General features: G+C 50.0%; 1 protein-coding gene across 3 annotated transcripts in view; it reads left to right on the top strand.

The window, feature by feature from the left end:
- MIDEAS (mitotic deacetylase associated SANT domain protein) overlaps nucleotides 1–12434 on the top strand; it is a 63852-nt gene that overhangs the window by 47497 nt on the left and 3921 nt on the right. For 2 of the 3 annotated variants that reach the window (XM_090271122.1, XM_090271121.1), the window contains 9 exons: nucleotides 2457–2802; nucleotides 4689–4755; nucleotides 5245–5387; nucleotides 5535–5638; nucleotides 5956–6031; nucleotides 6746–6834; nucleotides 9122–9271; nucleotides 10463–10675; nucleotides 12179–12375. In XM_090271122.1, coding sequence (XP_090127248.1) covers nucleotides 2457–2802; nucleotides 4689–4755; nucleotides 5245–5387; nucleotides 5535–5638; nucleotides 5956–6031; nucleotides 6746–6834; nucleotides 9122–9271; nucleotides 10463–10675; nucleotides 12179–12375 — 1385 coding nt within the window. The remainder of the gene's footprint in view (nucleotides 1–2456; nucleotides 2803–4688; nucleotides 4756–5244; nucleotides 5388–5534; nucleotides 5639–5955; nucleotides 6032–6745; nucleotides 6835–9121; nucleotides 9272–10462; nucleotides 10676–12178; nucleotides 12376–12434) is intronic. The other variant, XM_090271123.1, reaches the window with a different exon arrangement.

Below are 12434 nucleotides of genomic sequence, written 5' to 3'. Positions count from 1 at the left end.
AGAGAATTTATCTTTGCATCTCACAGGTAGCAAAGAGCACCAGCTATCCTGGATTACTTTAATTTAACCAGAGATTAAACTGCGGTAGAGATGAGATGATTTGAAGCTGTGCATTATTCCATGTGAGGACTAGTCTGCATCTGATTCACCTTTATTCTGAGTATATAGCCCCTTGGAGTCTCAGTCCACAGCCAGGGAGTTTACCAGGCTCTGCTTCCTTGACAAGCCCTACATTCCAAGATTATTTTGCTAGCTCCTTGAATTTATTAAACATTCTACTCATTTTCTCAACCTCTCAGTTGCCTCTCCCCATCACGGCATCCACTGTAGGGAAAACACAACTCCAAATGCTGGTTCACTTCTTTGGCTTTCCTTCTTTTCTGGATCTTGGCTCTTTGATTCTTTGCCAACTTATTTGCTCTCTGGTACCTTCAGAAATGTGGTTTTGATATTGAGTCCAGATTTTTTTAGTTATACTCAGCTGGAGAGCTGGCCTGCATGCCTGTCCCCTGTAACAGAAAGGGGAGTTCCAAGACTATTGTGAGCTGCATAGTCTCTGCTCTCTGGGGTCTTATTCTCTGGTTGGGGGAAAGTTTTTGGTGGAGGCTGGAGGCCTGGGAACCTTGTTCTGGGAATGGGCAGGAAGGAGCCTGAGCACCTACACAGCTCAACACACTCATTTCAAAGATGAGGAAATAGATCCAGAAAAATCAAGAGATGTACCTAAGGTCATTCAGCCAGGTAATGGCAGACCTAGTCCTGGAATTTGGATCTCCTGAATCCCTTTCCCACACCAGGCTTTTGGGGGAGTTTTATATTTTGTTTTAGGTATTCATTTATTATTATTATTTTTTGTAGTACAGACATTTTCAGTCTTGCACAAAAGTACAGAGAATGGTATAATGAACTTCAATATTTAACCAAGAGAATATAGTCAATCTTCTTTCATTTGTACCTCCACTTCCTCCTGCCCCTGGATTTTTTGGAAGGAAATCCCAAACATCATATTGTTGCATCTGTAAAGACTTTGGTTTCTATCTGAAGAACATCATACATAAGGACTTAACCTCCCTTCATTCCTCCTCTTCCTCCTTTTCTTTTCTTTTTTCTTTCCTTTCCTTTCCTATTTTCCTTTCTTCCTTTCTTCTTGGAACCTCAGTACCATTATAACACCTTCAAAAATCAATATGAAAATTATCAAATAATCAGAATAGTTTAAATCTATTTCCCTTATTATAAAATCACAAATCAGTGCAGCTATCTGAGTTCAGGCTGGATTTCTTGTTGAGCAAGTTTAGGTGCCTTTGGCTCAACTTCATTCTGTTTCCTGTTCAATCATATCATTCCTCTAAGGGAGGAAGAGTGAACAATATCATTTTGTCAATTCTGCAGAAAAGCAGAGGGCACAAATAACTAAAGGGCATAGCCAAGGCCTGGTGGGGAGCCAGGGCCCTCCACTGGAACATCTTGTGGGAGTAGGAACCTGGGAGGGGGAAAAACCTCTTGTTCCCAGGCCCACTAGGTCAACATGGCCAACGTGGTGCAGACTCTGCACCCGGGGAGATGATCTGGGTGTTGCTCACCCACGTTGGGCTCTGTTCCTTACAGCTCTGCCTGCTATTTTATATGGAGACCCATGAGGCATTCCAAGCAGGGGGAAGTGTAAGCCAGGAGGACTGACCTTTGACAACATGAGTAAGCTAGCCTCTGAGAGCAGGACTAATACTAGGAGAACAAAAGTTCTTCGAGGACAGGACTGTCTTGTTCATTTTGTTGGACGTGGGTTCCATGCCCAGCTTAGTTCTTGTCACACAGCAGGGGCTTCCATCTAATACAGAGCCTAGAGGTTAAGCAGTGATAGCAACTGGAATTTATTGAGTAATTACCATGTACCAGGTACTGTTCTCAGTGATTTCCATGTATTAATTCATTTAGTCCTCATAGCTACCCCCTTAGGTAGGCACTTATTATACCCAAGTTAAAAATGATGATACACAGAGTTAAGTAATTTAAGTGGTAAGTAAAGGAGGTGGATCCCAATCCAAGCAATCCAGCTTCAGAGTCTGGACCCTTAACTAAAATACTGTAGCATACTTACTAGCAGGAACTATGGGCTGTGGCCCAAATTCAGATGTAAGAATGGCTTTTACATTTTGTAAGGATTACTTTTGAAAATGGGTGGAGGGTGGGGGAGGCTGGGGAAGAATACACGACAGACTATGTGTGGTCCACAAAGCCTAAATTTACTGTTTGGCCCTTGACAGAAACAGTTTGCTGACCCCTGCCCTAGAGAGGCGATAAGAAGGGCTTTGGGACCCGCCCCCTGTCTCAGGCTGGCCTTGGTGGGTGTGGGGGGCAGGCTAAGTTCCAAAGGTGAGACCAGCAAGCAGTGGTCAAGGCTTGAGTTTCTCAGCACATAGGAGGCTGAGCTATCTTGGTTCTATTTCCTTTTCCAGGCTGAAGACATGAATGTCAAATTGGAGGGAGAACCTTCCGTGCGGAAACCAAAGCAGCGGCCGCGGCCTGAGCCGCTGATCATCCCCACCAAGGCGGGCACTTTTATCGCCCCTCCGGTCTACTCCAACATCACCCCGTACCAGAGCCACCTGCGCTCTCCTGTCCGCCTGGCTGACCATCCCTCGGAGCGGAGCTTTGAGCTGCCACCTTACACACCACCTCCCATCCTCAGCCCTGTGCGAGAAGGCTCCGGCCTCTATTTCAATGCCATCATGTCAACGAGCAGCATCCCAGCCCCTCCTCCCATCACGCCAAAGAGTGCCCATCGCACCCTGCTCCGGTCTAGTGAGTGACGCTTGCATCAGTGGCCATGGGGGCAGGAAATGGGGGAGGAAAGGCAGTGGGCAGGGATGAGACTCATTTTGGGGGGCTGCTAGGGCTTGGGTTGAAATGCTGTGAGAACTCTTCTCAGAGGGAAGGAGGTTGTCTTGGTTTAAGAACATATGAGAGCGGGGGAGGGGTGTCAGCCTAGCTGCTTGGATGCAAATCCCAGTTGCACCATTTACTATTACATCCCCTGTGCAAGTCCTTTAAACTCCCCGGACATTAGTTCCCTTAGTGTTTATATGAGAACATTAGTAGTATTTGGTTGGTGATGAAATTGACAATATTCAATTATTTTTAGATCCACAAATAGTTTCCCATGGCTCAACCTAATAGCTACCTCACAAGGTTGGGGTTAGGTTAAGATGCATTAATACATGCAAAGCACTAACATCATGTCTGATGCGTCATGTTTGTCCTTAATATTATATAGCAGATCCTTTCTCCTGGGTCATTTTGGCCAAGAGCAGACAGTTTGGTTTCCGTGGATGGTGAATTGCTGAAAAACATTTCCACCTCCACGAAAGGATCCGTTTCCTCTGAAAAATGTGATAATGCTGCCCCTTAGGGTGGCGGAGAGGATCAAGTGGGAGTAAACACTACCAGAGGTAGCACAAAGGTGAGGCAGTGCCCTCACCAGATAAACCTCTGATGTTGACCTCACCCCTGGTTTAGCTCTCTGGTGCCCCCTGGTGTCTGTGAGTGAGAAATAGCTCACCTGGGCGGGCTGGCCGGCTGCCCTCCCACTTTTCTTTCACGCCAAGATTCGAAGCTTCTCTCCCTGCCTGGGTTGTGCGGGAAGAAGTCACTGTAGAGACCAGAATGGCAGCGAAGGAAAGGTCTGTCCATGTATGAATATTTATTGAGCACTTGGGTGTAATGCCTTGACTCAGGTTCTGTGGGAGCTCCAGTAATGTGTGGGGACACCATGGTTTGTTCTAAGGAGAAAACGGGGTCCTTAGGGAGCCAACGTGGCGGGCTGGGAGACCAAAAAGCAGAGGTTCCACACAGCATGGGGTCAGCATCAGTGAGTGAAGCAGACCCTAAGCTCCAAAACCTGGAGAGCCTTTGCTAGCCTGCCGCAGAGAAGAAGCTTTCCGTAGAGAGTGGGGCTAGAACTGAACTTGGACTATGAAGCAAGTGGGAAGGACACACGAGGCAGAGGGAATGAGTGGGGCGAGGGCCTGAAGGTGGGTATGTGCAGGGAAAGTGAGGGGCCACGTGTAAGAAGTCTGCGAGGACGCAGGGTCCAGGCGAGAGGGCAGTGGGACGCCGAGGTGGAAGGGGGCTGCTGAGGAGTGCAGGTTTTATCTCATGTTGCAGAGAAGAGGCAGCCAAGAGTTTGTTTTTGCAGCAAGGGAGTGTCTTGATCATGTGAGGCATTAAGAAGATTTGCTCAGAAGAAACTCAGGCAGAGAACCCAGCAAGGAAGTGATAATTATGAAACAGCATCTTCTTCACCACCTCACTAGTGTGCTGAAAGTTTCAGCCCCTACTAGTACAACCGCAGTTTAACGTTGGAGTTAATTCTGTAGTGTGGGAGCTCCCGGGGCTAGGCTTTGTGTGTGATTTCATCCAGTCCTCACATTAACCTTGGGCGACAGATAGAAACAGCCCCTTTTCGCAGGTGTGAAAAATGGAGGCACCCACATATTTGGTAAAGTCACAGCTAGTCGTCCGTATTGCAGACTGGGAGCCAAGACTCAGGGCGCCTGACTTCCAAGTATGAACCTCTGTCAGTCCCCACTATGGTTCTCATGCAGGTAGAGCAGCCACCTAGGGTCAGGGAGGGAGGGCTTTGCTGAAGGAAGGAAGGTGCTGTGTACCAACTGCCTTTTGTCCCATAGATAGCGCTGAAGTCACCCCACCTGTCCTCTCTGTGATGGGGGAAGCCACCCCAGTGAGCATCGAGCCGTAAGTACCACCCTGCCTCTGGGTACAGCAGGAGCCATGTGGGGTCCAGGGCACTTAGGTGGGCCCTGTGAGAAGAAGGGGTCTCTGCAGGGCCACAGAGAGCTGGGCAGACCTCCCTGGGCTTCTGCAGTAGGCCCTGAGCTTTACTTTCCTCGCCTGGCTTCTGTGTGGAAGTCCCAGGGAAAGGAAGGGAACAGCTTGATCAGTATTTGTCTCTGAGAATTAGAAGGGTAGTCTGAGAGACTCCTTCCCTGTCTGTAAACCTGGAGCTCCTTTCCCCTTTCCAACACCTGGGCCTTGCCTTTCTGGCAGTGGTAGGTGCCACTTGCCAGGCTGTCCTCACAGAAGCCAGATTCCCTTATACCCAGCCGAGGCCTGCCATGCTCAGCCTCTGCCAGCTGCCTTCTGCACCTGTTCCCATCCCCAGGGAGGAAACCAGATTCCCCACCCCAAGGTGAGCCTCACTTCCTGCTCTTTCCATCTGTGCAGACGGATCAACGTAGGCTCCCGCTTCCAAGCGGATATCCCCCCTATAAGGGACCGTGCCCTGGCAGCCACAGACCCCCACAAGGCTGACTTGGTGTGGCAGCCATGGGAGGACCTAGAGTGCAGCCGGGAGAAGCAGCGGCAAGGTGAGAGGGGTCCTGAACCAGCAAGCAAAGTTGGCTGCTGGGCAGGTGGGTGGGGGGCTAGTCCTAACCACCCCCTACCTGCCCAGCCCTGAAAGTGATTCCCTCTTCTCCCTCATGCTCTCCCCCTCCCTCGCCCCCACAATCCAGTGGAAGACCTGCTGACAGCTGCCTGCTCCAGCATCTTCCCTGGAGCTGGCACCAACCAGGAGCTGGCCCTGCACTGTCTGCATGAGTCCAGGGGAGACATCCTGGTGAGACATTGTCCCTGGTGGAGGGAGGGCCCCTCGGGGAGGCTGGCATGGATCTGTCTCTGCTGTCCTGGAGCCAGGCCTGCGGGTGTGCTGATTTGAGACAGGACTGAGGGTCCAACCAAGTTGGGGGTTGTAGGGTCTTGGCCCCATGGAACTAGTTCCATACTTCACCAGTCTCTGATTCTGGTGAGTGGGTCCCCACCCTCAGAGCTGTCGCTGAGGGCCTTTTCCATCTGTGGCTACCTGAGGAAGCCCTCTGAGTTTTTCCCACTGAAATGCCCATCAGGGCCCTGAACTTTTCTTCACTTCCCTTTCAGGAAACACTGAATAAGCTGCTACTGAAGAAGCCCCTGAGGCCCCACAACCACCCACTGGCGACTTATCACTACACAGGTGGGCCTGGTCGGAAGTGGGGCTAGGGCCTGGAGCTTCAAGGGTCTCCCATTGGTGTGGCCCAGTTAGTAGATAAGCCCAGAGCCAGAGTGAAGGGACTGACACCGAAGCTGGGGTAACTCTCAAGGGGCCTACTGTGCCCCGAAGAGGAAGAGAGAAGGGCGTGGGCAGATGGGAACCCGTCCAGGCAAAGAAGCCCAGGACACAGTACAAGGCACAGGAACCCAGAGAGTGCCATCCAGACTGGCACCAGGTAGCTGGAACTTGGACAACCCCTGGAGTGCCATGCCCCATTCTGGGTCCTGTGCTTTCAGATGGTTGTTGACCAAGTGGCCGTAATCACAGCAGCCACGGTTGTCAATCCCTGTTGAGTGGTACATGTTGTCTGTGCCAGGCAGAGCACCAAGCGTTTCACTTACTTGTCTCATCCAGTCTGCACCACAGCTGGAGGGGCGGCTTCTACTATTAGTTCCCATTTCACAAGTGAGGAGAGTGGGGTTCAGAGGCTAAGTGACGTGGCCAGTAAGTAGCAGAAGTAGGTTGTGGAGCAAGCTCTGAAGCCTACAAAGAGAGTGGATGGATAACCCCACACTTGTCAGCGGCTCAGAATTGCCACCTCCCCCCGCGCCCCCACCCCCTCCTGCCACCATCCCGGTCCCCGGCAGTGCTTACAGTCTGCCCACCTCACTACCTGGCTCCCTGTTTGCCCCGCAGGCTCTGACCAGTGGAAGATGGCTGAGAGGAAGCTGTTCAACAAGGGCATTGCCATTTACAAGAAGGATTTCTTTCTGGTGCAGAAGCTGGTGAGCCGGGGCTCTGTCTCAGGGGCAAGTGGGGGCAGGAGTTGCCTGTAGGATGTGGGGATCCCGCTACCAGTGGGGGCCTGCAGTCGCTTACCAAGCCCTCTTAAAAAGCACTTTAATGCAGTGCACTAAGTGGCCTCAGAGACAACTTCCTAAACAAGACAAGGGAAAAAGATTAGGGCTTTCTCCCCTTGGTCTAAGCCCCCTTCCCTCGCCGCAGGGTAATGTGGCCACACTCTGGGGTCTTAATCCAGAAGGAGGCCTGAGTGAGCATCAAACTCAGTGGCATCCAGCTTAAAATAGCGACTTGCCTAAGGGAGAACAAGAACAGAAGGAGGGCTCAGGTGGCGATGAGCCATTCCCCAGGGGCTGGAGTACTTGGAAGGCCACACTTGGTTTGGGGGAACAGAGGTCACCCTAAGAGGAGGGGAACTGGCAGCCAACAAGTGACAGTAATTGACCTTGGTGGGGGCCTTTGCTCCCTTGGCAGACCCAGGGCTTCTCTCCAGTAACTCAGCTGACCAGGCAGAGGAGGCCCAAGCCCAGTCCTCCTAGATTTATCATGTCCTCTCCCTGTGTTCTTCTGGGAGACCAAAGTGCTTTGCTCACCTGAGGACTCACATCTTCCCATGAGCCCTGTCTGGCAAATCCCGGGCTATGGGAGAGTGAGTTGTGTGGACCGCTGAGGGAAAAGGGCTTCCAAGAATGTGCTCTTTCCTCCTGGGATTATAGATTGTGCCACAGATGGCTCTGGGGACTGGGAAAAGTGCTGATGAATTCTCCTACAAGGGCAGACATTTGCTGGGCTCCTGACTGGGCGACATTTCCGGAAAGTACATGCCTGTGAAATTCACTGGGCTCCCCTAATGCCTTAATGAAAAGAACAGACCAGAGATGACCAGAGAGAATTGATAGCAATTGTGCAAACGGGATCTAATTAATAAATTTGTGATTTGGCCATTCCTGTGAGATGGAGCATGTCTGTTTCTCCTGAGGCCCAGAGGACCCTCACTGGCCCCTTGGGCTATGTGGACAGGACCTCAGTGCTTCCCAGCAGCTGGCTGAGTGGTCTGGGAGCCTGTGGGAGCAGGAAGTCAGAGAAAACAGCCTATGTTTTCTGTGTGTGGGGAAGTAGCCCAGACACTAAATCCAGTGGCCAAATATCTGTGAAATGGGAGGGCTAGGATTTCAGAGTTTGGGAGACCCTTGGAGATCATCTAGTCTCACCTTACTCTCTATTTACAGGTGAAGAGTCTTGACTAAGGCAGAGTTAGGAGCAAGACTTGGGCCTCCTGCTTCCTCTTCAGGCTTTCCAGGGCTTGTTTATTAGCCTCCCTTGATAATTTGACATTTCTCTATCCTCACTTGTCAGTTGAGGCTCCCTGGAGAGGAGTGAAATTGTCAGACCAAATAGACGAAGGGAGACTATGTTTGCAAGGTCTATCCTAGCTTTGAATGTGGAGGGTGCCCAGATGTTTTTCCCTTTAACTTTTTATTTTGAATACTTTCAAACTTACAGAAAAATTGAAAGAATAGTATAATGAACACCCATATACCCCTCACTCAGATTTACCAATTGTTAAACATTTGCCACATTTGCTTTCTTTCCATCTATATATAAACTTAAACATGCACCTATTCTCTCTCTCTCTCATTCTCTCTCTCTCAATTAATAATTAAAAGTAATTCCCTGACTTGTGTAGCTCAGTGGGTTGGGCGTCATCCCACAAACCAAAAGGTTGCTGGTTTAATTCCCAGTCAGGGCACATGGCTGGGTTGCTGGCCAGGTCCTCAGTTGGGAGTGTGTGAGAGGCAACTAAGTGATCAATGTTTCTCTCTCACATTGATGTTTCTCTCCCTTCCCCCTCTCTAAAAATAAATTTTAAAAAAATTTTTTAAATAGTAAGTTACAGGCACCATGCCACTTGACCCAAATATCTTCTAAAAACAAGGATATCCTCCTATCAAACCACAGTATCATTATCATCAAAGAAACTTAAACTGATATAATGATGCTCTCTAATCTGCAGTCCATATTCAAGTTTCCCCAGTGGCTCCATGTTGTCCTTTTTAGCTTTAAAAAAAAAAAATAGTGCTGAAGCTTTGGTTAATTGATCAGTGGTTTGTACAGAGCAGGTGTTGGAGAAATGTTTATATCCTGGGGGTTGATTGGGTTTAGTGTTTGTGATGTTTAGGAGGAAACATGAGAAAGGCTGGAGTATCCCCAGGATCCCCAGGCAGGTGTGCTGAACCAGGAACTCTGACCTCAGTTTTGGCTTCAAACCAGATCCAGACCAAGACCGTGGCCCAGTGCGTGGAGTTCTACTACACCTACAAGAAGCAGGTGAAAATTGGCCGCAATGGGACACTCACCTTCGGGGATGTGGATACAAGTGACGATAAGTCGTCCCAGGAGGAAGTTGAAGTGGATATTAAGGTGAGTCCCTCAGCTTCAGCTGCTGAGGCCTGAGCTGGGGCTGGGTCCAGGGCTGAGCTGAGTGTCTGAGGGCAAGCCCTCCAGGGGTCCTTGTAGGGCAGAGAGAGGAAGGCAATGTCCCTGACAGCCCCAGGGAACTGATGGCCTGGACACAGGCCTGGACCTTTGGGTTCCCCCCTCTGTCGGCCAGTGTCATAGTCTTAACACCTAGTGTTGATGCGGAACTTGGGGAAACTCCCAGAGTCTGTGCTGGCATCAGCCTGTTGTCTCCTCAGAGCAGAGCCCTAAGGCTGTTTCCCAGACTTCAGCCATTCTTGTACCACCGTTATGAGTTCTGCCATTTCTGCATCCTACCTTATGTCACCGTTACTATTTTTGTCATTTCCACATACCACTAGTGCTAATACTTAATATTTTTAAATCAACTCATTTTTAAAGGGAAGCTTTATATCACAATCATAAATAGAAAACAAGTATTGCTTGCTGTTGAAGGTGCTAGTAAAAATATAGTGTATGAAAATCAAATGATGTTACTAAATTCTAGTTAGATACTATTACCTGCCAAGGCTCTGAAACTGAGGCCTGACAACTCTTTAAGTCTAAAGGTATAAATATAAAAAACACATTAACACCAACTCAAGGCTTTGTCCTTAACATGATCAGGATTGAAACAGAATTGAAAAGAGACTGTTACTTAATTCTGTTTCCATTTATCCACCTAAAGTCATCTTGGGGTTACAAGTCCACACATGGTGGGTGACATGCTGCTCTAAGACGGGGAGTGGTTTGGTCCCCGTTCTGCAGCTGGGAAGTGGGTGAAGATACAGAAGGTGTTACAAGAGTGTTTGGGATGGAGCTGAAGCTGCTGCCTGGCTCCATCAGACCACCTCCCCATGGACGTGTCTCTTGAACACATCCAGGAAGACAGGTGGCCTGTGGGGAGGGACTGACATGCTCCCTCTGTGCCCCTGGCTCTATTTCAAGTGTTCAGTCTCATCCTGAAGGTTCCCAGAGCTCAAGGCTCTCTCTTCTTTGCTAGGCAGACTAAGTGAGGGAGGGTATAGAGTCACAGCACAGGAGGCCAGGACAGGACTAGTAAGGACAAGCGAGCCCCAGGCTGGGTCAGAATCGGTGCACTGCGGCTGCGTGACTGAGCTCTAAGCTCACTGCCCTTGTTCTTGTGCCGAATAGACTTCCCAGAAGTTCCCCAGGGTGCCTGCTCCCAGAAGAGAGTCCCCAAGTGAAGAGAGGCTGGAGCCCAAGAGGGAAGTAAAGGAGACCAGGAAGGAGGGGGAGGAAGAGGTGCCAGAGACCCAGGAGAAGGGGGAGCAGGAAGAGGGGCGAGAGCGAAGCCGGCGGGCAGCGGCTGTCAAAGCCACACAGACACTACAGGCCAATGAGTCGGTAAGTGAGACCTCCACTGGGGGAGCCCAGGGCCAGGGAAGGGCTGGAGCTGGGCCCGTGGGGGTGGGAAGAGAGCAGAGCAGGAACGTGACTATGAGCATCATCATCATAATTGCAGGAAATGTACTTGTTGCCTTATGCTATTAACTCCTTTAATCCTCATAACCTCATGTGGTAGGTACTGCCCTTAGTCTCACTTCACAAATGAGGAAATTGAGACCCAAGATCAGTCAGTGGGCAGCCTGACTCCAGAGTCTGCCATTAAATTTACACTGACTGCTTTTGTTTCGGAGACTCAGGGAGAAAGGTTTTATGAAAGCAGGGGAAGCATCATGAGTTGTAGCTCAGGCAGGGCTCCCCTGAGAGAGCTACGTCCATGACAAGGATGTCTGAAACTGAGCCGAGAGCATAGGAATAACAATAAGGCTCCTCACCCATGTGTTCTGCAAAGTGCTTTCCTGTCCTGGATCTCATTAATTGCTCACAATAACCCCATAATGTGTTAACCCCCACTTTGCAGAGAGAGGAAACTGAGTTCAGAGGTACAAAGTGACTTGCCTGAGGTCCCATCCCAGATCCTCCTAGTGCAGCGTTCTGTCCACCACATCACAGGCCAAGGAGCAAGACACACCAGCCAGAGCTGTTCAGGGAGGGGTCCCCCAAGAGGGGAATGGGATGGGCAGGGTCTGTTGGGGAGCTACTACAAGAGTCTTTTTATTTTGGTATTGTATACTTAATGCTTGCAGGAAGCCCCCCACAAGCTGTAGACACACAGCCGTTTGCTTTCTTTTGAGTCTTGGCTGTGCTTCTTCAGTAAGGGCTGTGCTCTGGGTACATGCTTGATGGAGTTCTGTTGACTTTTGTCAGCACTCCCCAGTAGGGTCAATCCAGTGCACATACTTAGGACTTCTAATGGCCATCTGGGGCTCCCCTAACCCCTGAACGTGTGCCCTGAGAGCAGCATCTCTCTCTCCAGGTCAGCACCAGGTGTCTTCTGCTCTCTGGCACCTGATCAGTATTTCCCATGGTGGCTCATATTGCCATGAACTAGATGCCTGCACACCTGTCCCTTCCACTAGACTGCACACTCTGTGGGGGGCAGGGGCTCCTGTCTGTCACCTCTGTACCCCCAGCACCTGTGCCTCACACAGACTTGAATCTCATTTATGGAATACCGTCAGGAATGGACTAAATGACTGAAAACATGAACACATGTGTCATTGAGACACCAAGTCCCCTGTGTGATACACTGAGGAGTCCTCTGGCAGCTAGGGCTGTCCCACAGAATTACTGTACCAGCCACTATGTAAAGACTGAGTTGGCCAAAGGTGGAATGTGTTGCTGAAAGGGCAGTGACTGCCTTTTCACTGGAAGAACTCAGGAGAATGGCAGGGGACCGTTTGGCAGGAGTGAATGACCTTTAGGAGTCCTCTGTTCCCTAAAATTCCAGAACTCAGGATCCTGTCTTCCCCAAATCTCAACTTCTTGTTTGATTCTCTCCAGGCCAATGATGTCCTCATCCTTCGAAGCCATGAGTCCAATGCCCCTGGGTCTGCTGGTGGCCAGGTCTCAGAGAAGCCAAGGGAGGGGGCAGGGAAGTCACGAAGGGCACTACCTTTTATGGAGAAGAAGAAAAAACCTGAGACATTTAATAAGACCCAGAATCAGGAGAACACGTTCCCTTGTAAAAAATGTGGCAGGTAAGATGTGTCTCCACAGGGACCTAGCAGGGTGGCTGTGGTTGGTGGCCCCAGGTTAG

This window comes from Furipterus horrens, unplaced genomic scaffold, assembly GCF_987537825.1.
Source record: "Furipterus horrens unplaced genomic scaffold, mFurHor1.1.pri manual_scaffold_3, whole genome shotgun sequence".
NCBI classification, from domain to species: Eukaryota; Metazoa; Chordata; class Mammalia; order Chiroptera; family Furipteridae; genus Furipterus; species Furipterus horrens.
The sequence above is the reverse complement of the archived record's forward strand: the minus strand, read 5'-3'. Positions and strand labels throughout refer to the sequence as shown.